This window comes from Antechinus flavipes, chromosome 3, assembly GCF_016432865.1.
Source record: "Antechinus flavipes isolate AdamAnt ecotype Samford, QLD, Australia chromosome 3, AdamAnt_v2, whole genome shotgun sequence".
Lineage (NCBI taxonomy): Eukaryota > Metazoa > Chordata > Mammalia > Dasyuromorphia > Dasyuridae > Antechinus > Antechinus flavipes.
Window position 1 is genome coordinate 43,889,950 of NC_067400.1, and position 27,159 is coordinate 43,917,108.

Sequence of the window (27,159 nt, forward strand, 5' to 3'; positions counted from 1 at the left end):
TCTGCCTCAGTTTCCCCATATGTCAAATGAGCTGCAGAAGGAAATGGCAAACTACTCCAGTATTTTTGCCAAGAAATCCACAAATGGGGCCTTGAAGAGTCAGACATGACTAATTGGCTAAGAAATAACTAAAAAAAAAATAAAAATAAAAATAACTAAAAAAAAATAAAAATAAAAATAACTAAAAAAAAAATAATAAAATAATAAAAGAAATACCAAAAGGGAACTCCAAAATAGAACAAAATAAGTCTAGATAGTTGCATAGGGCACTAACCCGGGAACTTTACTAACCCTGTGCTTTTTGATGGCTTTTTATTCTGGAGATCACAAAAGGGGGTCTGCTTTATATGTTTAAACTTTCATTTTCAGTTAATTCAATTAGTCTGGATATTCTAAATAGTATGTTTTATATTGTCAAGTAAACAAGATGTTTTTTCCATCAGTTTCCTGGTGATGACTAACAGTTACATGTTTGGGTTCATTTTCCATCATCTCTGTTTATTTAGTGTGTGCACAGCACTGTGGGAGTTACAGTTAAAACCTAAAAGATCCCTGCCAATATAAATGAAAGAAAGGATAGAGTTAAGCACCCTCTAATTCCTAAAACAATAATGGTTGATTTTGTTAGTAATAAGAATGGATTGACAAAGAATGACCTAGTTTTTTTTTTGGTTTGTTTGTTTTTGTTAAGGTTATTTTGGGTTTGGTTTTTTCCCCAATTTGTTTCTGAGAATTGGACCAAAAGGAAAAAGGGAAATTGGTATTTGTTTTTATTGAAGCTGCAGTTGATTGTTGTGCAATACTAAACTGTGTCAATCAGGCAAATAAAGGAGGAAACTCACATAAAAATGTCCTGATTCAGTTAGTATTTCATTATTTCTTAGGTTCCAAGCTTGAAAAATGCAGTTTTTGTTGCTTGTCAGCTTTCTGCTTTTCTACAGTACCCAAGTCTGGGCAAAAGAGAGGCACTACTATATTGGAATTATTGAAACAGCTTGGAATTATGCTCCCATCAGTGATGAGAAGAAACTGAAGTTTGAAGAATTGTAAGTTAATGTTTTCTACTGGCTTGTTAATGCATGCATACACACACACACACTCACACACACACATATATACATTTATGTGTGAATCATTAGCAATTTGTATTTTAAAATGTTCTTCTCTTATTAACTACTATCTAAGATTATATGGCTTTTTTCTTCTTGGAATTGTTGTTTTCCCTCTTTTTTTCTCTCTCTTAAGTCTTATCTCATTTAGTATGTTCCTTTTTTATAGCAGGGCTATAAACTCCTATTAGGAATGATATCAGATCCTTTAGGATTTGATTTTAATTTTTGTTCCATCTTAGAATTTATTGTACTTAATTTGAAACAATCTAAACTATCCTTTTTCACACTTCAACAATATCTCTTTTATAGTATAATTTAAGGTCTGATTCTATTTCATTTACATTTTTTCCCCTGATTTCTTTGAAGTTCCTTGCCTTTTGTTCTTCCAAATGAATTTTTTAAAAACTGAATAAAATACTTTTAGTGCTTTAATTGGAATGACATTAAATAAATGGATGAGTTAGATAAAATTGTTATTTTAAAAATTATATTGACTTTACCTACCCAAACACAATAATAATTCTTCAATTATTTACATATGAGTTTATTTGTATAAAAAGAATTTTATGTTTATATTCATATAGTTCTTGTGTCTGTTTTGGCAGGTATATGCTCAGATATTTTATATTATCTTGGTATTTTAAATGGTGTAAAACAATATTGAATAATAATGCTGACACAATTTAGTTTCTCTGTTTTTCATTTTTTATTAATACTCTTTTAACTTTAGCTTTTTCTGAGATCATGATTACTATCCCTGCTTTTTTACATAATAAACTCTTGCCTTTTATTTTATCTGTGTGTGTATCTCTCATTTTTATAATGTTTCCTGAAAGCAACATATTGTTGAATTCAGATTTTTAATTTCCTTATCCATTTCCATTTTATGGGTAAATTCATCCCATTCACATTCTAAGCTACAATTACTTATTATGTATTTTCTTCCTTCCTAGTTTTCCTCATTATCATTCTCAACTTATTTACCCTATGTACCCTCACTCCTCTGCTTTTACTTCTAGTCACTCCCTTGTCCTTCTATTCCTCAAACTACTCACCTATGTAAAAATCCTTTATCCTCTCCCCTCACCCTCTCTTCTTGTCCTTTTATTTCTTTATATTGTTATGCCACAGTTCTCTTTAACTGTCCTGACTCAGTTTCCCTGCACTAGTTTTCCTTGTCTCAGTTTCCTTAACTGTTCTGTCTCAATCTCCTAAGTAAACTTCCCACTCTGGTCCATTAAGACTGAGCTCTATTTGCTCTAAGATTATAAATTGTTAGCAAGATAAACAAGAGAGTAGACCTCCTGACTCTTTTCTATCCTCAAGAATTTACAATATCCCTCTAAAATATTCCAAGATACCTCACTGATATCTTTACTTCTTTGTATTCATACATCCTGTCTCTGGGTTTTTAGGATTTATGGCCTCCCCCATCCTGATAGAAGTTTTCCTGCGCTTCTTACTCCTTCCTTTGTTTAGAGAAAAGGTATTTAAGAAGTTGGGGTTCCTCCATTCATTGCTGGAGGCTGGAGGCTGGCGGCTGGATGCTGGATTCTGGACGCTGGATTCTTTGGGATGACAGTCTCCTCCAGCCCTGGGACCAAGATGGATTCCTTGGTCCCAGTAAATCTTTATCTCTGTCTGACTGGATAATTTGAGATGAGAGTCCTGTCCAGCCAATTTTACTCTCCCATTAATAAAATATTAAAAACTCTCTAATCTCTCTCCTGCCTCAGTTTCTTTTTTAAAATTATTTTTATTTTATAATAACTTTTAATTGACAGAATCCATGCCAGGGTAATTTTTTTTTACAACATTATCCCTTGCACTCGCTTCTGCACCAATTTTTCCTCTCCCTCCCTCCACCCCCTCCCCTAGATGACAAATATGTTTCCTGCTTCAGTTTCTCCAGCATTAATATATATATATATGTATATATATATATATATATATATATATATATATATATATATATATATAATATATATATATCTTTCCCTCTTTAACCAATTCCTGATGCGAGCAAGATTCCAGCACTGTCCTGCCCTTCCCACTGTGAGCTTCTTCTGTTTTAATTTTCTCTTTTATACCTCATTTGTATGAGGTTATTACTCCTTTTTATCTTTCCCTAATTAGTTTTATTATTTTTTTTTTAGAATTTCCCCATTACACTCTGCTTACTCAATGCCTTTTTTCATACTACCCAAATACTTTCACATGTGAATCAAATAATTTGACTGTACTGAGTCTTATAATTGACCTTTAATGGTTACCCTATATTTCTCCTAGATTATATGTGCCATTTTTTCCTTAAGTTCTAAAGTTTTTGTCACAAAAACCTGAAAGTCTCACAAGTTTGTTAAATGTCCATTTTTCCCTTTCATTTAGTATTTTACTTAACTTTGCTGAGTAAGCTACCCTTGGTCCTTTGCTCTATGGAATATACTATTCCAAGACCTATGGTTCTTTAATATTGTAGCTGTAGTAATATTGTAAAATATTGTAATCTTTATTGTTGCTCCATGATATTTAAGTTGATTTTTTTCTTGCTGCTTGCAATATTTTCTCCTTAACCAAGGAACTTTGAAACTTGTCTATGATATTCCTCTAAGTTTTTCTTCTGTAATCTCTTTTAGGTAATAATTGGCAAATTTTTTCTATTTCTTCTTTGCCTTCTTGTTCTAGAACTTCAAGGAAATTTTCTTTGGTAATTTTTTGTAATATTGTATCAAGATTCTGTGGGGCTTTTCATAATTTTCAGGTAGTCTCACTATCTTATATTATTTTTTCTCAATCTATTCTCCAGATCAATTTTCTTTCTGATGTGATGTTTCACTGTCTCTTTTTTTTTTTGTTTGATTTTGTTTTATGATTTCTCAGTGTCTTGGAACATCATTAGCTTCTCCTTGCTAATTCTAATTTTGAAGGAAATTTTTTCTTCCTTAAATTCTTGATTCTCTATCTCAGGTTGGTTGATTTTCTTTTCATAATAATTTCCCTTATTTTCTTGAATTACTCTTATTTTCTATTTTTTCCTCAACCTCTCATTTGATTTTAAAAGTCTTTTATGTTCTTCCAAGAACTCTTTTTGTGCTTGAGATTATTTGTTATTTTTCATTGAAAAAGAAATGGTTTTTAAAATTCCATTATCTTCCTCTGAATATGAACCTAAATCTTCTTCTAGCCCCTAGTAATTATCTGTTTTGAGTTCTTTTCCCTTTCCTTATTAATTTTATTTGTTTTTTGCTTTATTTTGGTTGCTCCACATCTCGAGTCTTTCTTACTGTATCTGAGCTTTTTTCTGAGGTTTTTGCAGGATTCAACCGTGGTTTCACCTCTCCACTCCTAAGTCACAGTTAGGGTTCCTAGTTACACTGTCCCACAAATGATCCTTCTCCCTATCGTCACTCCAGTGGCTGCAAATTACAGCTGCCCCCTCTGCCCTGGAACTGAAACCAAGAACTCTGCCCACAGCCAGTAGGGCCCCTGCCAGGATCCTTCTTGATGCCGCAGCTTGCAATGTTCTGGTCAGCACTGCTATGCTCAGTGTCCCTCCCCAGTGGAAAGTACTTTGATCTTTGATCCTGCCCAGCCAGCAGACCTCCACGATGTCTCTGAAATCAAAGTCTTGAAGGCTGAGGCTGCTTCTCAGCCCAGCTGCTCCCAGATCTAGTTTATTGATTCTGTGAGTTGGCTTTTTGGTATTTGTACTTCACTCAGGCCTCAGGAGATGGTCTTTTCTGAGCTCTTCTCAAATTGTCTTAGGAGGACAATTGCTTTTATTTTTGCTTTTCTGAGATGATGTTTTGTCCTTTTTTTGTGGAGGAAATTTGGAGAGCTGAAAGTTTGCTATGATAAGTGGCTTTGTTTTTAAATTTTTAAATTTACATTTTAAATTTTAATATTTTTTAAATTTAATTTTTAAAAAAAATTAATAATAGTTATAATATCATGATAGGCACTATGGGAGAGGTTGACAATGATCTATGATTTCATCATTATAGGTATCATCCCATAAGGAAATTACATCCACCTATGAATGATCTATTTTATACACTAGTTACTGAGGATACAAAAAAAAATTTCCCTAAACAACTTATATCTTACAAAGGAAAAAAGCATGGATACCTACAAACATAAACAAAATAAATTTAAGATCATTTGTCAGGTTCTGGGAACTAGTACTGTGGGAATCAGGGAAGATTTCATGTAAGAAGTAAAGAATTAGGCATACTGAGAATCACAGTCAGTATGTCAAAAAATAATGAGGATGGTCCTCAAGATATTATGCTACCCCCTCTCTCTTAGGATAGAAATATTTCTAAATGGCTCAAACAAAAGAACTTTTATAGACATTTTATGCATTTTTTCACTTAAATATAATGTAGATTATATAATGGTTTTGAACCTTGTGTATATAACAAATACACAAAAAGATTAATAAAATATAATACTAAATAGAATCTTAGAAATTAACAAGTGAGGAAACTGAAATTTAAAGACATTAAGTGATTTGCCCAGAGTTGCACAATTGGTAAGGAATAAAGCCCAGGCTAAAACCAATCTATACCTCCAAATTTAAAGCCTGGGATTCTTTCTCTTAACTAAGGGGGGGGGGGGAGAAATGCTATTTATATGATTTTAAATTAGAAATATAACAGCTACTATGTGAAAGACATTGTGCTAGATTTTCTAAATAAAAAAAAGATTCTAGGTGGATCACAACTTAGCATTTTCACTCTTTTTGTTGTTGTTTGCTTGCATTTTATTTTCTTTCTCATTTTTTTCATTTTTGATTTGATTTTTCTTGTGCAACAAGAATTATTTAGATGTGTATGCATAGATTGGATTTAACATATATATTTTACCAAGTTTAACATATATTGGATTACTTGCCATCTAGAGAAGGGGATGGGGGGAAGGGAGGGGGAAAATGGAACACAAAGTTTTGCAAAGGTTAATGTTGAAAAATTATCCATGCATATTTTTTTTGAAAATAAAAAGCTTTAAAAATATTCTAATTTCAGATATTAGAGACTAAAAATCAGAAGGAATTTTGTTTTGTTTGGATGTTCATGTGTATGTGTGTATGTGTTTTTTTTTTAAAGTGTAATTTATGTACTGACTGAAGATAGACTAACCAAATTTGACTATGGAAAAATTCTCTAATAGCAATTGATGTGACATCTTTGTACCTGTCCAAAATTCTGTGATAATATCTAAATTTGGTTTTTTTCTAGATCTCTTTTGAAAGATTCAATCAAGGTCCCTCCCTCCCTCTGCCCACAAGCAATAAGTTCCTAATAAACATTTCCCACCAAAAATACAATGAAAATGGCATATGAAACCCAACATCAATTAGCAAGGGAAAAGATCATTTCCTCCTTTTCAGAAAAGGATGGATTCCTATCCCCACTGAAGCAAAATTCTTAACATTAATAAAGAGTAACCTAATTCTATGAGTGAAGTTGGAAATCTTAGAAAAAGTACCAACTGCTTTTGCTATTCCTTGTATTTCCTCCCTCCAACTGAGTATGAATTATAGAGTCAAGTATTAAGGGAAAACAAGTACTTTCCTATTGTCACAAACTCATATATAAACTTTTTCTTAAAGTTTGTCTATTTGCATAGAGGGAATAAAGTACTATGGAAGTTCTTGGGTTTGGTTTTTTACTAGGACTGCATAACTTTTAATGTAATGTATAACCTCTATATTTATAGAGTAGGTTCTGGCTCAAGTATTTCCCTCATGACCCTAACAATTTCTTGTAACTCTGCATTCAGTGTTCTAATTATATAATTGATGGGGTAAAGATCATTCAGAATATTTGTGTTTTTTCTTCCATGTATGATGACTAGATATTAAATATAGGTCCAATAATATGGTATTTAGATGTATTCAGACATTTTCTTGCTAACTCCTAAGTTATCCATATCAACTTTTCTCATTTGCAACCAATATTTAACTTAGATTAGACTATTCAAAGTGTTTAGTTATGACTAATTGGATTGGAAATGATTGGAAATCCACATTGAGTGGGTTGTGGGAAGGAAGTGAACCTGAAGATAATCTAACAGTTGCATATAATTTAATTGGATAAATGATGACATTCAGCAATAATAATCACTAAATGATCTAACCTCATTAGCATGTATCTTGATATCAGAAAATTACACAACAGTAAAATCAATAGATTGTTTAGTCCAACTTTGTTAGGACTATTATTTCATGTGTGCTAGCTTAATTAAGTTTTTGAAAATTTATATAATCGATATTTATTAATCATGTGCCAGGCTCTGTACAAATATCAGGCAGATGTCAATCCACAATCAGATCCCAGATCATAGCAACACCCAATCATAGATTTAAAAAGAATCTTTCAGCACACTTGTGTCAGTCATCAGTCATACAAAATGTCATCAGGTATTAAAACCAAATGAAATGATATATTCAAAGCATTTTGTGAATCTTATAGCATTATATAAAGGTTAATGATTCTAAGAATTATTTTCATGATGATGATGATGATATTACCATTAGTGGTGGAAGGAGACCTGGCTTTGAGTTAAGGAGAATTTTATTCAAGTTCCACTTTTAGGCCACAATAAGTCTCCTAATTAGCACCCCAGGCAACTTTAGATAAATTGTAAGCTATTTGCTGATCGACTTTGGTAGGAGTTTTCTTGTGCTAAATCAAATCACAGGTCAACTTCCCCTTCCCGCCATCAAAAAATAAAATAAAATAAAGCAATATATCCTTGTTTGTATCCTTGTTTGTAGGAGGTAACAAAGAAGAAGAAAAAACTCTTTCCTGCTCTTGAGGAGCCTCTAATACAGTTGAGAATGCAGTGGTATTAATGCACACAAAACAGTAGATCTTTCATGACAATAATGATATGTAAACATATATTATACATAAAATAACATTATATACAATAGAATGATATCATTGTAAAAATGTACACGTTATATTTTTGGCTATTACAAAAAACTTTGAGTGTCATCACTGCCCCAGAGTTTCTGAACTCAGGTCAGAGTTAGGACTCATGCTTTTAATGTGCTTTTACTCATTCATTTGGACTCTTTTTCATGTCCCCATCACTTAACACAGTACCTGACACATAACAGGCACTTAATAAATGCCTGTTGACTGCCCGACTTGGTTGCCTCATTTCATGGCATTAAAAGCTGGAAAGGACCTCAGAGAGACATAATTCAACCTCTTCATTTTGTGGATAATAAAACAGAGGTCCAGAGAGCTGGGGTGATTTGCCCAAAGTACCATAGTTTATAGGAGGGAGAAATAGGATGCTGAGTGTGATTCTACCCAGTGCTCTTCCAACATTTATGAAAATGAAAACTTCCCTTTATCCATACAGTTGTAGTTACAACCATCCCAACGTTGAAAATATCTCTCTAATGCAAAACCCATTCTGCTTCCAGAACAATGAAGTCTTAGTAATTTTAGTCCATCACAGGTTAGAAGTATCAACTTAGATGGATAGATGAAAAACAAAAGAAGTAGGATTGAGGCAAATATAACAGAGAAACAAAGATAAAAATAGAAGTACAGCAATGGACGCAGATGTAACCATATGCATAGGAAATATATTTATAGTATATGAAATCACTGATCCAGGAAATAAATAATATGACATGATATGATGTGATATATGGACATAGCATGATATAACATAACATGATATAATATAAAATGATACATAACATACCTCTAAATACACATAAAATTACATATTTAAATATAGCCTTGTTATATATGTATATATGTGCAAAATCCCATTTTACTAGGAAATACTAAACCTAAGACACCAGAGGTATAATTAAAAGTGGATTCTTCCTGAAAGACCCACCACTGACTGACATTATTCCTTAGTCTAAGTAACTCCCTAACACACTGTAACAATAGTATAAGTTGTTACATACTGTTGTTGTTAGTTGTATAATAGTTATAGTTTGTAACAATAGTATGTATTTTTTATTTCTCTCCCCATAAGAATTCACTTCTAGGAACCCTAAGTGAAGCTTTGGATTTGTGGTGACATTAAACAATGTGTTCAGCTGCCAACTGGAAGAATTATAGTGGTGGAATGTTGTTTATTTGGTTGACTGAATAACTATAATTGATTCTTCTGGTTTGATAGCTGGCTGGGAAGACTTCATTCACTCTTCCTGTAACTGGTCCGTTGTCCCAGAGCTGTAACCCTTTGATCTTTCTATAGAGTGTGAGCAAATATACCTCCTGTAAAGCATTTCATGATACAAATTTTTGTACAGATCAAATTTGGTTTCACAATATTATGTGAAGAGAGAAGAGTCTGATTATAGGCCATAGTAAAACTGAGAAAAGTTCTGAATATTGGAAAGTCCAACAGATAACAGGTCTTAAAAATATACTGAGAATTTCAGTTTCACACATAATTCTCTTTTCTGTTGTTTGTATATTGAAATATTCACATCAGTTGAATTCCTTAAAGTTATAATTAAAATAACTTTATATTAAAATGAAAAAAAAACTATAATCTTACTACTGCATAATAATGTATGTCTCATTTTGGAATGGAGTTCTATGTCTCCAAAACCACAAAGTACAAGCTCTGGCAAGATCTTAATGACTCAGTGAAAAATCTTGATAAACCAAACAATTAATTTAGCCTTCATGTTAATCACTAGTTAGTTATTATTATTTTTTTTTGTCTATAGTGACTCATGAACAGAAAAGACTATAGGGCAAATTCCAGGACTTCAATTATAATAATTTCTCTAACAATCCAAATATAAATTTTTTTTTGTATTTTCTCTCATCCTCTTGCTGCTCTTGACCATGTTATCCTGAAAATCCTCCAAAAAGGCTCTATATAATATATCTCTACAGATAATTATCATTCTATTATGTGGATAACAATAAAGCACATGAGCTGCCCAGCATTTACCTTTGTTTTCATCACATGGCCAAGCCACTTTCCCCCCAACTTGTCATCTCTTTAATAATATCCTTTACATTACACTTCCTATATAGATTTGGTGATATATTATAGCCTACTCACACCCTCCATGCACTTGTCCAGTGCCCTTTAGAGACGCATGACTTTAATTCTTCAGGAACTCACTGTGGACTAAGTCTAAAATTTAAGTCTAAAATTGTCTTAATTTCAAATAAGCCGGATAGGAAATAAAATGATTGATCAATGGACTAGATTACGAACCTAATAAACAGAAGCAAATGAGCATTGTTTGATAAACCCAAAGATCCTAGAGCAAGAACTCATTATTTGACAAAAACTACTGAGAAAACCAGAGAGTTGTCTGGCATAAGCAAGGCATAGATCAACATTTCACAGCGCATACCAAGATAAGCTCAAAGAAGGTGTGTGAGCCTTGTTGATTCAAGGTTTTGTGAGGGTTTTAATGCAACCGACACTATAAAATCGAATTAAATGATTAATAAATAAACATTAAAAGCACACAATCCCAAAATAAAAAAGCTGTTAAGACACTCCCTTCACAACCCTCAGATCAAGATCTCAAAGAAGGTACTTTCTGGCTTCTGGAGCTGAGGAAGTGCCTTCAGATGACTTTCATCACTCCAGTGATCCTTTTTTATTTTAAGCTCCCTGATCTATAAATTATGATGGCAGCTAGCTAAAATAGTAATCGGGGAAGAGTATTGCCTTGCTCCTCAAATTGCAACAGCCCAGGCTTCTAGCACATACGAAAAAAATCCATGAGTTGTAGCAAAATCATCCAAAAAAGTATTGTCCCAAAATGACAGGTCTGTGTTTCAGGGAGAAATTTTTTTGTTGTTGGGGTGGGAGCATTATTGCTGAAGGCAATATAGTCTATTGGCCTTCTCTTACTCATTTCTGGATCCACTTCATCTTCCATGCAGCACATACCATTTTATAATTGGGGAGTAGCTCCTACTTGGTCCATTTTCCCATATACTTAAGAAATAAACTTTATCATAGGAACTTGCTGCAAGTATTTTTTCCCAGAACTTTAATGTTTTTCTTCTAATTTTTGGCTACATTGGTTTTGGTTGTGCAAAAAAAAAAAATTAAATTTCATGTAATTAAAATTATCCGTGTTATTTATCATGTATCTCTCTTTCTCTCTTGTTTGCTCATGAACTCTTCCCCTGTACATAGATCTGATAGATAATTTCTTCCACACGTCCCTAATTTGTTTACAATATCATCCATTGTATCTAAATCACACACCTTCTTTGAGCTTATCTTGGTATGCGCTGTGAAATGTTGATCTATGCCTTGCTTATGCCAGACAACTCTCTGGTTTTCTCAGTAGTTTTTGTCAAATAATGAGTTCTTGCTCTAGGATCTTTGGGTTTATCAAACAATGCTCATTTGCTTCTGTTTATTAGGTTCGTAATCTAGTCCATTGATCAATCATTTTATTTCCTATCCGGTACAAATTGTTTTAATGATTAAAATTTCATAATTATTGTTTGAGATCTGGTTACTGTTAGGCTCCCTTCCTTCACATTTTTTTTCCATTGATTCCCTTGATAGACTTGACCTTTTTGTTTCTCTCTTGTGTTTTAATTCACAAAAAAAATATTTTTTCTAGCATTGTAAAGTATTTTTTTGGTGGCTTGATTGGCATGTTACTGAAGGCTATAAACTCTTTAATGATAAAGGACCTTACCCTAGTAGGTTCATCAGTTTTTATGGTCATAATTGGTCATAATCAGTTTCAAGTAATTAATATATTTCCTAATTATAATAATTTTTAAATATTTAAATAATTATTTTATTAGTTTCAAATTGATTTCAAGGCACTCATTAAGTGCATAACATTTGCAAAACACTGGTAGATGTAGCCCAAAGTTTAGATGTCATGATTTTGATGCAATGGAACTTATAACCTAATAGAGGTAAAGCATAAATATGCAGAAAACTGTAATATGTGATATTATGCATTGTATGTATATTAGAGGATTTCAGACAATGTGCTTTGTGGTCGAAGTGGAGAAAGGTCATTACTGATTGAATGTGTTAGGAGAAGCTTTATGTAGTAGGTAGCATTTGATTTGGCCCTCAAGGAAGAAGTATTACATACATGTTTGAATAATAATTTCAGCAAAACCTAAAAGATGAGAAAGCAGAGGATGTATTTAAGGGACAGGGAGTAATATAGGTTAGCCAGAGTATAGACTACCTGGAGTAAGATGTCAAGGAAGGCGATGGAAAGATAGAGTTCCATAATATTATGGCAAGTCTGGAAAGCCAAACCTTATCTGGTACAGATGAGTAAGGTAAGGAGCTACTGAAGATTCTTGAGTAGAGAATTTGACTTAGAGAAGACAAATCTGACAACTATTTGAAGGTGGGATATTATATGTAGTATTATGTAATTTCAAATATTTATCACTCTTGTGGCCACTTTTCTGATAATCCTCTATGCTTGTCCTCAAGAAACATAAACAGCTTGTCAGGATCCCTTATGACAGGAGGACATTTTTTTGATAAGGGTAATAAAACCCTTATAAGAGGAAGCAAAATGGAGTTATGAATGGAGAGCAGATCTCAGAATCAGGAAGAACTGGGTTCTTTTGACACTAACTGGTTATGTGACTACAGGCAAATCATTTAATTTCTCAGTGTCCCCAGACAATTCTCTAAGACTCTAAAGTTACCCACCTTTATTAGCAAAAAAGATTTTCTTCTCTGGGAATTCCCTACACCAATGAAATCACAGGTCTAGACTAAAAATAAAAGATTTTCTGTGAATCCATTGAAACAGGGAGGCTTTGCAGGGAATTTCCTACTTATTCATCTTGTTCAAATTCCTTAATTTTTCTGGGTCTTAGCTTCTTCATATGTAAAATGAGGGAGTTGATTCAATGATCCCAAAAGTTTCTTTGAATGTTTGTCATTTTATGTTATCAGCAGACAAGCTTGTCCTACTCATATGATCATTGAGTCCTTTAAAATCCAAATGGTATTCTGAGAAATAGCAACTTCCCTTGATCTCTGAGAGTACCTTCCAATTATATGTTATGTATGTGTATAACTATTGACATTATCTCTCCCTCTAAAGTGAGAGCTCCTTGAAAGTAGAAACCATATTTTCCCTTTCTCCCTCCTTCCTTCCCTTTCCTCCCTCCTTTTCTTTCTCTTTCTCCCTTCCCTCCCTCTGCCCTTCCATTCCTCCCTCCCTTTCCTCCCTTCTTCCCTTCCTCTCTCTCTGTCTCTCTGTCTGCCTCTCTGTCTCTCTCTCTCTTCTCTCTCCCTCTTCCCTCCCTCTTTCCCTCCACTTTTTGTATCCCCAGGATTTAACACAATGTCAGACATATAGTAAACACTTGATGACTAATTTATCTTTTTCAGAGAACCTGAATCCAAACTCTATCTTCAAAGAGGGCCAGACAGAATAGGAAGTACTTACAAGAAAGCCATATATGTCCAATACACTGACAACCTCTTTACAACAATAATTGAAAAGCCATCCTGGTTGGGATTTGTAGGCCCTATTATTCGGGCAGAGACTGGAGACAAAGTTTTTGTGCATGTAAGAAATTTTGCTTCCAGAGCCTACACTTTTCATGCACATGGAATAACCTACTATAAGGACCATGAAGGTAAGATTGACCACTCTATCTTTCCTTAATATTTTCCTGGTTCTTAAGTAGGATTCTAAATGTGAAAATTTTTTAAGGTTTTCAGAATGTAACTCCACTCTGTAAAAATTTCATTTTTATCTTAGAGCTAAATCTTCGGGGGGGAGGGAGAGAGGGAGGGTAATGATATTTAAATATTGTATTAATGGTTTGATGGTCATTCTTGCAGTAAGGACAACCTAGAACCACATCAGTCTCTGACACAGTCTTTCCAGGCAATTCACTAAGGCTGTAAGATGACATATAGAGGCTGATCTGAACTGATACAGGGGCTTTCTTCAGAAGAACTCCTTCCTCTAATGAAATTATCCATCTTCCTTCTCTATGTCCTCTCCCTCCCTTTATGGTTAATATGTTATTATCCCAGTTGGTCTATCTCTCTTACAAGCATGAAAATGAAAACCAGCTTGATTCAGATTATTCAACTTGCAGTATCAGGTTGATAAGAGAACTATGGGTGAGGATGCAGCCAAGTAAGACAGGAAGAGATGAGAGGAAAAGAATACTTTCTAACTTAAAATACTCATTAAATAAAAGAGAATCTAGCTATCAAGTCCTGACTTTTCCAGATCCCTCCCTCACTTCCATTGCCAGTGGAATCCTAAAAGAAAAAAAGTTTGCCCACACAGATGAAATAGACACAGCTTGAGAGCTATGACCCAAGTATCTTTGTTTTTAATTATCATAATATGGAAAATCCTATCATAGAGGTACGGGATGGTATTATACTCTGGTGTTAGCTCATCCCACTTCAAGTTTGGAAGTCAAGAAAAAAATTAGAGCTATTATGATATTGATAACTGTTCTACTGTTTTGTTGCAAGCACTGCCTTTGTGGGACTTCAATGCCTGTTATGTTTCCTAGGTGCTCTCTATCCTGATAATACCACAGGCCCACTCATTAATGATGATAAAATACAACCAGGAGCACAATACACATATGAATTATTTGTCCATGAAAAGCAAGGCCCTGGTTTCGAGGATAGTAACTGTGTGTCCAGAATCTACCACTCACACATAGATGCCCCAAGAGACATCGCATCTGGACTCATTGGCCCTTTGATAATTTGCAAAAAAGGTACAGTAAATATTATTCTGCTGTTGCTATCCATGTCACTTCTCTGTCTTAACACAAAATAATCAAAGATTTTGTCTGTTAGTCATGGAAGTAATAGAACTTCAACTAGAAGTAATCAAGCCCATGGGTAACTTATGGGGGTTTATTTTGTTTGTTCTCTCTTTTTTTTTTTCAGTTATAAAGCCTTTATTCAGAGATTGAACAGGTAAGAGAAAGAGAGAGCAAGGTGGGGGGAAGAGGGAAGGGAAAAGAAAATTAGGGAGTCCTAGGATGAGTCCAAGCTCAATGTATTTTGTGTTCTTAATGCTTCTACTTGCAGCACATTAGTATAGTCTCTGATATATAGTCAGTACCTAATAAATGCTTATTGATCATTGATTGGTTGAATAACTTTGCTAGGGAAACTCAGAGAAGTTATGTCTTATCCTGATCAGTTTTCCTAATATCAGAGTCCTAACAATCAAGTAGTTCAATGCCCAAGAGTTTGGACTTATTACAGGATAGCTTCAAAAGCCATCTAAGGACATGTGGTTGAATAGCATGCTTCCAAGATAGAGCATACTCTCAGAGATGCTTTGGAGAACTTCCTCAGAAGCTTCCTTTGGAGGTCCCTACATTAACCACTATCTACACCCTTTTCCAACCCTCTCCTGGCACAACTGCACCTATAGCTAGACTATCCTCATTGAATACCCAAACTGATTTTGTCCCAGGTTAAAAAAAATCCAGAGACAGCTATATGGCTCAATGGATAGAGAACCAACCTTTGAGTCAGGAGGCCATGGGGTTCAAACCCAGCCTCGGGCACTTACTAACTGTGTGACTTGGGCAAGTCATTTAATCGTAGTTAAACTTTCCTCAATTTCCTCATCTGTAAAATGAATTGGAGAAGGAAATGGCAAACTACCAAGAAAGGTCTGCCAAGAAAACCCCAAAATGGAGTCATGAAGAGTCAGGCTTTATTGAAAAAATTGAATGATAACAACATTTCAAATTACAGTATGGGTGTGGAAAGTGATCAGTTTTTGCCTTAGAGAACTGAATCCCAGAAAGAGGATACAGAACTTGATAACACTTTTCATTATTAGTTTTTTGATAAAGAACTCAGATACTAGAGATGCTATTTGATGCATTAGTGCCTGTTTCAAAATGTAGCTGCAAATTAAATCTATTCTTAAGGGACAGAAAAAATTCAGTAAGCAAAATTCCCTGTTTTGTTCTTCCTTTCTGAACCCTCCCACCTCCCAATGCAGTAACTGTAACTTTTGGAAAGAAAAAGTGGGGTCCTGTTGTGGGGGAAAAAACAAAACTAGCAAAAGCTCTCTCAGGACTCTGCTCTTCTTGCTTTTGAAGGTAGGCTTGGCAGTGGCAGTGAGTGGCAGTGACCAATACCCCATTTATGAATATGAGTTTTAAAATGATGATAGAATGATTTGCACTGATTTAATACCAGAAAAACTGGGTTCAAATCAGAACTGACTATGTGACTTGGGGAAGTTCTTTCAATTCTTTGGACTTCCATTTCCTTTGCTCAAAAGTTAAAAAAAAATGGAGCAAAAGATCTTCATGATTTCTCTCAGCTATGATACTCTGTTAGCCTTTATTGTCAACCTTCTGGTGAAAGTAGTAGGGATTAAATGTATCTAGCTTGAGTAAACAGTACCTGGCCTGAGTAAACAAAGCCTGAAACAAAACCTGAAAAAAGTTGCCAAATTCTATGTAAGGAAGGCTCATAAGATTATATGAAGTTAGAAATAAGCAAAAGAACGGAAACTCAGTGATGTATCAATCAAACTATGTTGGATTTTTTCTCTATTTTTTTTTTTTGTCTCTAAAAATACCACTTATGATATAGGATAATTCTCTAGAGGCAGAAGAAGATGTGGGGAGAAGTTGTGTTAATAGCTGGGGATACAAACAGAAGCAAATAACCACCCTTGTGCTTTATGCATAGCAGATACAACAAATACTTATTATTTTAAGCTAAATTAAATCAAATTGCCTTATTTGAGGCAATTTGTATAAATGAGGAAAATAAAGCTCGAAGGAGGGGGAAATGATTTATCCAAACTATCTTAGCAAGTTAATGACACAGCAGGTTTAAAATACAGATGTTCTGTTTCTCAGCATAAAGCCGTTGGTAATATGATCCTTGGTAAAATTAGCAAGTCATAGGCTGTGATTATTTTTTGTACATGTAAAAAATGAACACAGCTCCAAGATTAACCTTCCAATTTGTAATCAACCTGTTACATGTTTAAATGAGGAGCTGAAGCCCAGAAATACTGGTCCACAAGTTGTAGCATGCTGGGATTTTCTGGGAGTTCTGGGAGATTCATTGACTAAATTTTGAATACATGAGATTTCATGAAATATTGCAAGGCACAATATCAGTTTTCATATCTGCAAAATGGGTAAAAAATTTAGACCAAATTTATGGGTTCATTATTAGGAAGAACTAATAAAAACAAATAAAACTATGAATTATTCCATAGGTATGAGATTAAATATATATACTAAATACCAATATGTTTCATTATCAGCTAGAATGTAATAAAATTACTTTCTTTGTTTCAGATACATTAGATAATGAGAAGGAAAAAGATATTGATAAAGAATTTGTTGTGATGTTTTCTGTGGTGGATGAAAACATGAGTTGGTATTTAGAGGAAAACATTAACACCTACTGTTCTGGAAAAGTTGAAGAGGATAAGGAAGACTTCCAAGAGAGCAATCGGATGTACTGTAAGATTATGACATGGTTTTCTGGATTTTTCCTTTGTCTAAAGATTTTGTTGAGTTGCTTTTCTCAGATTAATTCTGCATCATGACTAAACCTGAATCATGAATAGGATGTGTTGAAGTGGAAATTAATATCTAGCTAAACTAGAAAATCCTGATCTTTAAAATAAATAAAACCAGATATTCCTAGCTTTTCCCTGTGACTAGGAAGAACAAACCTTTTAAATAATGTTACTAGAAAGAAAACACTTTAATAATGATATTAGAAATTATTAGAAAGGAAAGAAAGGAATGAGGGAGAAAGAAAAGAAAAATGGAAGGAAGGAAAAAGAATAGAAAGAAGGAAAGGAGGGAGGAAGAAAGGTAGGAAGAAAGAAAGGAAAGAAGGAAGAAGGAAGGGAAGGGAAGGAGGAAAAGAAAGCAGGAGGGAAGAAAGGAGGGAGTAAAAAAGGAAGAAATGCTCTTTAACACTGGACTGGACTTCCCCTAAATTTCAAAAAAGATTATGGATGGCCTATAGCATTCCTACACTGAGAATCTATATGTGGAACAAAGCATCATATCTCAAAATGGGATCAATATATGTTTTTTTTTTTCTGTCACTAGTTCAGTATTTAGTCTACCACCAATCAATACCTGTGAACTTGAAGTTCTATTCTCTTACCCCACAGCTATAAATGGATATACTTTTGGAAGCCTCCCTGGTTTCACTATGTGTGCAGAAGACAAGGTGAAATGGTACCTTTTTGGCATGGGCAATGAAATTGATGTGCATGCTGCTTTTTTCCATGGGCAAACTTTGACTAATCAGCATCATCGAGTTGATACCATAAATCTATTCCCTGCCACACTGATTGATGCCTTAATGATAGCAAAGAACCCTGGAGAATGGCTGCTTAGCTGCCAGAATTTCAACCATATGAAAGGTAGGAATTCCTAATCTTTCTATGAAAATTTTCTTGTCAGTTACATAAAGTTATAATTTAGTTAAAGTGCTGTCCCAAAGAATGAAGAGTCAGCATACTCAAGATATCCATTGATACTTTATTGATGGTAACTTTAAAAACTAAGATTGTATTAGCTGATTGTTTACTTTTATTTTGAAATTAATAGTACTAATAACAACGTAGTAAAAACTACAGGAGCTTCTTCAATGGACTCTTGGCTTCCAATCTTTTCCCACCCTGCCTCTTTCCAATTCATTTTTATGCAGTTGACAAACTAATCTTCCTGAAGCACAGGTCTGATCATGTCGCTTCCCCCTTTCACGTGACTCCCAAATGGCTTTAAAATAAAATACAAACCTTTTAGCTTGGCACTTGCAGATCTTCAAAATTAATCACTCAACAAAGCATTCACTATGTATCTAGAAGGAAAACTAGGTGACACCATAGACTACCAGAGAAGGAAATGGCAGACCACTGCAGTACCTTTGCCAAGAAAAACCCAAATGGGGTCACAAAGAGTTGGACACAACTAAAAGACAACTGAATTGTAAAGTGCTAAAAGCTTAGAATACAAAAAAAAAAAAAAAAAAAAAAAAGAAGAAGAAGAAATATTTCTTACTCTCAAGGAGTTTATATCTGGTTCCAGCTTATTTTTCCAACTTATTTAATATTATATTCCTTCATATGCTCTATCCTCATCCTGAGATTTTCTGGCCACACCTTCCCTTCAGTACCATCTCTCCCCACCCCCTTCCAGTGATATCCTTCTCAACATTAATTGTCTTCGTCTATGGGGTATCTTTCTCCCCATTATCCTAAATTCAGAATTAAAAGTTTCTACAAATGTTCACTCCTCTCTGATACCAAGATGAGAATAAGGGGAATCATAAAACAAGATGATATTTTTTTGTCTCCTGAAAGGTATTCTTTTTTGATTTTCAGCTGGCTTGAAGGCCTTTTTCCAGGTTCAGGATTGCAAAAAACCTTCATATGATAATGTTGATGGGAAAACTATTAGATATTACTACATTGCAGCTGAAGAAATCATCTGGAATTATGCTCCTTCTGGCGTAGACTTAGACGCCCCTGGAAGGTAATATAGAATAAATGCCAAAAAACATGGAATTTATCCCAACCTGCTCCCAATGTCAATATCATTTTTATTGAAAGGTCATTCAGTATAAGTATACCAATTGCATGTTTTTAGTGGGGATGAAAAATTTAAAGAATCAATTCAGAGTGAAAAAGTTTAATGTGTCATACTTGCCTTTACTTATGCCTAATTGATTTTTCACAATGTTAAGTATTTGAATCCATAAATATCAATAGAAATAGAAAGAGTGCCTTCTGCTTTTCCTTTGTGTAGAATTCTTGAGGTAAACTTATGGGACAAAGGTATGCTAATAAATGTTTAACAATTAGCCTTCCCTTCCAAAAAAAAAAAAATACCATGACACACTTTTCAGTTAAATCTGCATTATTAACATTTTCCATCACTTTCTTTTTAAATAATCAACATACAAAACTCAAGTCTTGATGTATAGCTTTGCTGATTTCTGAGGTATAAATGCTCATATTAAAATTTTAAATTGGTTCTCATGAGTTAGTTTGAGCCGCCACACTTCTAGACAGGGATATACTAGTCAGGCAGATAGATCTGCATCACTGGAGGAAACATCTGTGTTGATGGCACCATGGGTTTTTTGAAATTTTGAAGTTTAAGAAACAGCATAAGAATTTGATCATATGTTAAGAAGTCCTTAAAAAACTATCTAGTAAACAAATAATATGACCAAGTAACATTTAAATCAAATAATTTATTTTCCTGAGAAAAACTTTAATGTTTATAAATTTCCCACAGCTAATCATCCCATAGCAATTTTACTGAAACTTTATATTGATTCATTTAATAAAAAAAAAATTTCTTAAGCATTTAGTCTTAACTCCTCCTTTCCTATTTCCCAAACAGTTTGGCTTTTGTCAAACTGGTCAGGTTAAAATAGTAGTTAGAACACCAACCAGAACTCCAGAAGACCTGGATCTGAATCCCATCTCACCCACCTGTGTGATATTACACAAATTATCTAACCTCTTGGCACCTCTGCCCACTCCCCTCAGTATTTGCAAGTTACACATTACATTACACATTACATTACTCAACAAGGAAACAAGGAAATAGTAGCTGATTGCCCAGCATGGAAGCAGTAAGACGTGGCATAAGACATGGGATGCTTGAGATGTAGAATGGGGAAAAAGGTCTTTACATTCCTTGCATTAGTCTTCAGATCTGACTGGATTTCTGATCAGCATAATCCAGGTATTAAATGAAACTGGTTTCTAAGAAACAGGTCTGATTTCTCAACCACCTCAGGGTTGGATTCAAACAAAGCTATACAGTTTTCCCACAGCTCCACTTCACCTAAAATGCCCTCTCCCTTTGTCAAAATCCTACCTTTTCAAGACATGGCTTTCATGTAATCCCTTCCTGATCCTTTCCCATCTTGCAACCATCTGGAAATAATCCTTGCTCTGAGAAGTACCGTATTGTACCTTGTGATCTCTACTGGTAGTTTCTTTGGGCTGTATCTTAGTGATGTTTATATTTCCCATCTTACCTGCCACAGAGATATAGAAAGGGAGTAATACAACGAGTGTTTATGGTACTACACCGCTGAATTTAAGAATTTGTATTGGACCCTTAAGGGTAGAGAGGGCTGCAAAATTTTATCTCATCTAGTCTTTTGCTTGCATTAGAACCATACCTGAAGCAGATAAAAGATAGTGTGCTTTTAGAATCACAGGTTTAGAACTGAAATGATCGTTAGAGATTCTGTAGCCCAACTTTCCTTGTTAGAGGAAATTATGTCACAAAAGTAGAAAAGCTGTGATGTTCAACCCAGGTCCTTGACATCAATTTTAGGGTTTATTCCATCACACCAAGAGCTTTTAATCCTTTTCCTGTGTTGGTCAGATGGAGTTTATGCACTTCTTCTCAGAGTAATATTTTTAAATACATAAAACAAAGTGCATAGAATTACAAAGAGAATCAATAAAATAAAATTATAAATATTTTTAAAAGCAAGATTACAGATGTCAAGTTAAACTCTTCCAGAAAAGTCTTTACTCCCCCAATCCTTTAGTGATATCACTACAATGAAGACAAATTTCTTTTTAATAGCCCTGCTCTTACAAGCAACCAAATGGTTCAGTAGATAAAATACTGGGCTCTCAGTTTCCTCGATTGTAAAGTCAGGATAATGCTATCATCTACCTCACAAAGTTGTCATGAGGACCAAATGAGATTATGTTTATAAAGCACAGCACAGTGTCTACTACACAGTAGGGAGTATACAAATTCTAGTTGTTGACTATGACAATCATGATGATCTTTGAATGCTTGGTTCTTTCCTTTTATTTGATGTTGACTTATAAATCATAGACACTGATTATCTCTTTTCACTAAGATTCAGAGAAATTAGATAAAAGACTTCTGATCAGAAGGTAAATGCCAGAAATGGAATTAAAACCCAGTCAAGAAACCAGGTCCAGCATCCAGCTTCTAGGCCCTGGGCCAGTCTACCTTTCAATATGTAAACATTAGTTAGAAATGCTTTTGATGTATGTCCACAGATTTTATATTTGAAATTGCAAAGAGTTAAAATTTTAGTAAAACGATAATTGACCCACAAGTCTTTACCTACAAAACAGTCATGTTTCCCATTTGAATTCTTGGTTCTTCTTTATACTTAACTTTGATATTTAAGTGGTTGTTCATTGTTGACTTTTTTTTTTGCACAGCTCCTCAGAAGTATTTTTCAAACAAGGAGCTGATAGAATTGGAGGAATTTATAAAAAACTGGTTTTCCGCGAGTATACAAGTGACACTTTCATCCACCGCAAAGACAGACTCCCTGAAGAGGAACATCTGGGCATCCTAGGTAGGACTGATGGAGAACATGGAAAGAGCACTGGATTTGGAATAAGAGATCTGAATTCTAGTTCTGCCACTTATTATCCATGTGGCTTTGGTCCAATAATTGTTAACCTTTTTGGGATGAGTTTTCTAATTTGTAAAATGAAAAGATTGGACCAAAAGTGTCAAACACATAGCTGTAACACTCCCAAGGGCTGCCTGAATCAGGTTTAAATGTAATTAGAACTTATTTAATAACATAAATAAAAATATAATAGAACATAGATGATGATTAATATGTGGTTTTCTAAATCAACATATGGCCCACAGGTATCCCTAAAAGTCTCTATTATTATGTGAATTTGACATCACTGGTAGGGTTTTTGTTTCATTGTGTTTTTTGGTGTGTGCTTTCTTTAACAACATAACTAATATAGAAATGAGTTTTGCATGATGTGCTTTAGCATGTGTATAATTATATCAGATTGCTTCCCATCCCAAGGAGGGATGAAAAGAATTTGGAACTCAAAATTTTAAAAACCAATGTTAAATATGGTACAGCTCTATGGTACAGTGGACAGAGCACCAGCCCTAAATTCAGGAGGACCTGAGTTTAAATCCAGCTACAGACATTTATCACTTCTTAGCTGTGTGACCCTGGACAGCTCACTTAACCCCAATTGCCTCAAAAAATTGTTTTTCATGTAATTGGGGAAAAAAATAAAATATTCATAAAAGAGTTTGACAACACTGGACTCCATGATCTAATCTCTATGGTACCTTCCAATTCTTTATCAATGATCCTGAGTTATTGCTATTTCTTTCTTTTAATAGCTTTTATTTTTTTATTCTAAACTTAACAATCACAAAAATAAGCATTTCAAGCTACAAAGAATAGATATAGATATATTTAGATGTAGGTATAGATCAGATATAGATAGATATAGGTAGGGGTATGCACTGGGCCTGGAGTCAGAAAGATGAGTTCAAATCTGGCTTCAGATACTTAGTAGTTGTATGACTCACTTCATCCTGCCTGCCTCAGTTTCCTCATCTATAAAATGAGTTGGAAAAGGAAATGAAAAACCATTTGAGTATCTTTGACAAGAAAATCCCAAATGGGATCACGAAGCATTGGATATGATTGAACAATAACAACATAGAAATAAGCATAGATATAGATATGGGTAAGTTATAGATATAGATAGATATTGATATAGATGTAACCATAGATATAAATATGTTGATATAGAAAGTAAATAAGCAAGCAAGTTTTTGTCAAGCACTTAATATGTACTAGGCTTTGGGAATACATACATAAGCAAAAAATACAGGTCATAGCCCTCAAGAACTTTACATTCTAATGAGAGAAGACAGCCCACTAAAAGGGGGAAATGTTTCTGAAGAATAGGTGGAAATGTCTAGAAAATAAGGAGCTGGAAAAAAAGAAACATGGCCTCAGCCCCTCAAGAAATGGTGGTTTGGGCCAGGAATTTAACAATAAAAAGAAAGGGTCACAGGGTGGAGGCATCTCCAGGATGCAAAGGAGGAGGAAAGTCTGGGAAGTGAGAAATAGAAAAACAAGATTACAGGCAAAATAGAATTTACATATAGTTTTTTTCCTTCTAAAATTTCTATTTAAGTTAACACTGTAGTAGCAAAACTACCCTGCTTATTCATGCCCACTTCTGAATTTCCTTCCGCTTTCTTGTATGTGTATTTTATGTTTTACTGTTTCTCTTTTTCTCTTTTTTCTTTTTTTTATCACTATCATCAAATAAAAGAAAAATATAGAATATTTCATAAAAGTGCATCTTTGCCCACAGGCCATGCCAGTCTTCTGTGGATTGGTCTAATTTTAGTATGCTACAGAAGTGAGCTCTCATTGCTCTTTTCAATCACTGGTCTTTCTTATGTGTACTCTTTGGAGATTAAAACATTATTCCTGGAATAATAATAATTTATTGGTTCCATGCTTATTAGGTCGCCTAGGTGCAAGGAAAGGAAAGAACTCCAAATCAACAAAAGTTGAGGTTCATTTCAAGAAAGCATATATAGTCACTGAATATTTGGTAATGATATAAACACAATGACATCACCAAAGAATCATACAGTATGGACAAAATGCCTTCATGAATGAATTGTTATCTTTATCATTAGAATTAATACTCAGTGCTTAGCACAGTGCCTGGAATATAGTTAGTTCTTAATTAATGCTTATTTATTGATTGAGTGATACAAAGGAATGAGGAATTCTCAAAAATATTGATTGTTCCCTCTCTCTCTCTTCCCACCCCCAGCAAAGTTTTGTCTAATTTAACAATTAATTGAATGTTTATTGGACAAGACATTGTCAAATTGAATTAATAATAATAATCATGGTGTTACCTCCATCACCATCACCAAGCTTATTAAGGTCTCAGTTTTTCTTTCTTTTTTAGGTTATAATTTTTATTTCCCAAGGAATGAACATTTTTATTAATGTGTCCATTCCCCTTTAATTTTTTAATACATATCTATATAGTTTAAGCCATGTTCAAACAAAAATGTATATTTCTTTCTGCCCTTTAAGATCATCATTTCTGTTAGGTGCTAAGTAGTATGTTTGCTTTTCATTCTTTTGGACTACTTTTCACTTTTTACTTTGATAATGAAAGATTAGAGGGCTCTCTCTAAAGAGTTGTATTTATAACAAGGTTATAAAGTTAGTTTGTTGAGCAATTTGTATTATTATTATTTTTGCTGAGGCAATTGGGGTTAAGTGACTTGCCCTGGATCACACAGCTAGGAAGTGTTAAGTGCCTAATGTCAAATTTGAACTTAGGTCCTCCTGACTTCAGGGCTGGTCCTCTATCCACTGCATCACCTAGCTGCAATTTCTGGATATGTATATTTGAATACTAACTGATTAAAGCAGATATTGAATTTATTGCTTTAGTTTAATAGCATCAAAATAAAGGTTGGGTCAAAGTCAACACCTACCCAAACCATGTGTCACTCTCATGTGAGATGGATGGACTTATATATAGGCAAATTTCTCTCAAAAAGAACTAAGAAAAAAATTAATGTATTTTTCAGTGCTTGTCAATAATGCTTATTAATGTTACCAACCATGTGCCAAGTACTATAAAAGACACTAAAGTCACAAAGACAAAATGAAACTATCCCTTTTCTTCCAGGAAGTTCCATTCTATCAATAGAAAAAAAAATATATATATATATATATATATATATATATATATATATATACACACACACATATATGTATGTATGTAAGTAAATGTATATATGCATAGACACACAAACTAAATGCTAGGTAAATGGAGAAAGAGAACAAGAGCTACTGAGGGAATGATCATTACTTCTTCATATCATTAAATAGCAAAGGAAGAAAAATCATTCTTTCTTTAATTCTAGGTCCTGTCATTAAGACAGAAGTTGGAGATACTATCAAAGTTACTTTCTTTAATAAGAGTCCCTTTCCCCTCAGCATTCAGCCAACTGGTGTAAGATTCAACAAGCATAATGAAGGATCCCAATACAATTCACTCCATGGAGGTGAGTATAGCCCTCATTAGTATTTATAAGATCGGCCATGTGCTAAGAAATAAATTTAGCCCATTTCCTAGTTTCAAATTACTAGGTCAGGGTTCTAGTAAGAAAATATTACTAATGAGAGAATAGAGTCTTTCCTCCAATATTCTATATTGGTTTTAATATTTTTTGATAGTAATCTCCTAACAGAGGAGGAATGGACTCAAGGTGAAGAATGAGAAATACATTTTCAGACATGGCAAAAATCACTTAACCACCTACAGATGATATTTTAAGATTCTCATCCATTCTTATCCAAAAGACAGAGCCCAGAAGGGAGTTACCATTGATATGGACATAGCCTATAATCCACCTGCAATACTGAATAACATTTCAATCTTCTTAATGTTCATTTTGTCTTAGGTATTTCTTTTACTTCTTCTTCTTCAAATGTGTCACCCCAAAAAAAGTTTACCTATGAATGGACTGTCCCAGATGGAGTGGGACCTACATACCGGGATCCTAATTGTTTAACCAAGATGTACTACTCTGGTGTAAATCCCATTAAAGACATGTTTACTGGACTTATTGGTCCTCTCATCATCTGTAGAAAAGGAAGTTTGAATTCTGATGGTAGACAGGTAAGTTATGATACTAATGGGGTCCAATGAAAAGAATGCCTCTATCAGAGTCAAGAGGTCCAGGTTCAAATCTGGACTCTGTCCTTATTTACCTCCTTTGTGATTCTGAGCAAGTCATTTAACCTCTATTTTTGTTGTCTATAAAATGAAGGAGTTGGACTAGATGTTTGCAAAGTTTCTTCCAGCACTAATTAATGTTTCTATGAGTTTATTAATGTCTCAGCTTTTTTCTTTTTTAGGTTAAATTTTTGTTTCTTAAGTAATAACAGCATTTAAAAAAAATGGCATTAAAAAATTCTCAATGCATATTTATATAGTTTAACATTAGCCATGTTCAAACAAAAATGTATTTTTCTTTCTGCATTTTAAGGTCATCATTTCAATCAAATGATAAGTAGTATATTTGCTCTTCATTCTTTTGAACTAGTCTTTTTATTATCACACTAAAAAGAATTCTAAAGTCTTTCTCCTTGTGAATGTGGTTTTTAAAATTCAAAAAAATTGATTAATAATAGAATTTGCTATTATGATTTT

General features: G+C 33.9%; 1 protein-coding gene across 2 annotated transcripts in view; it reads left to right on the forward strand.

The window, feature by feature from the left end:
* The first annotated feature begins 838 nt into the window (after positions 1-838).
* The window catches only part of LOC127552960 (ceruloplasmin-like), a 66,588-nt gene continuing 40,267 nt past the window's right edge, over positions 839-27,159 (forward strand). Inside the window, exons 1-9 of one of the 2 annotated variants that reach the window (XM_051983300.1) lie at positions 839-1,046; positions 13,482-13,732; positions 14,636-14,848; positions 17,426-17,593; positions 18,262-18,516; positions 19,480-19,630; positions 22,336-22,475; positions 25,868-26,008; positions 26,408-26,625. In XM_051983300.1, the coding sequence (XP_051839260.1) occupies positions 901-1,046; positions 13,482-13,732; positions 14,636-14,848; positions 17,426-17,593; positions 18,262-18,516; positions 19,480-19,630; positions 22,336-22,475; positions 25,868-26,008; positions 26,408-26,625 (1,683 nt within the window). In that variant the 5' untranslated portion in view covers positions 839-900. The remainder of the gene's footprint in view (positions 1,047-13,481; positions 13,733-14,635; positions 14,849-17,425; positions 17,594-18,261; positions 18,517-19,479; positions 19,631-22,335; positions 22,476-25,867; positions 26,009-26,407; positions 26,626-27,159) is intronic. The other variant, XM_051983301.1, reaches the window with a different exon arrangement.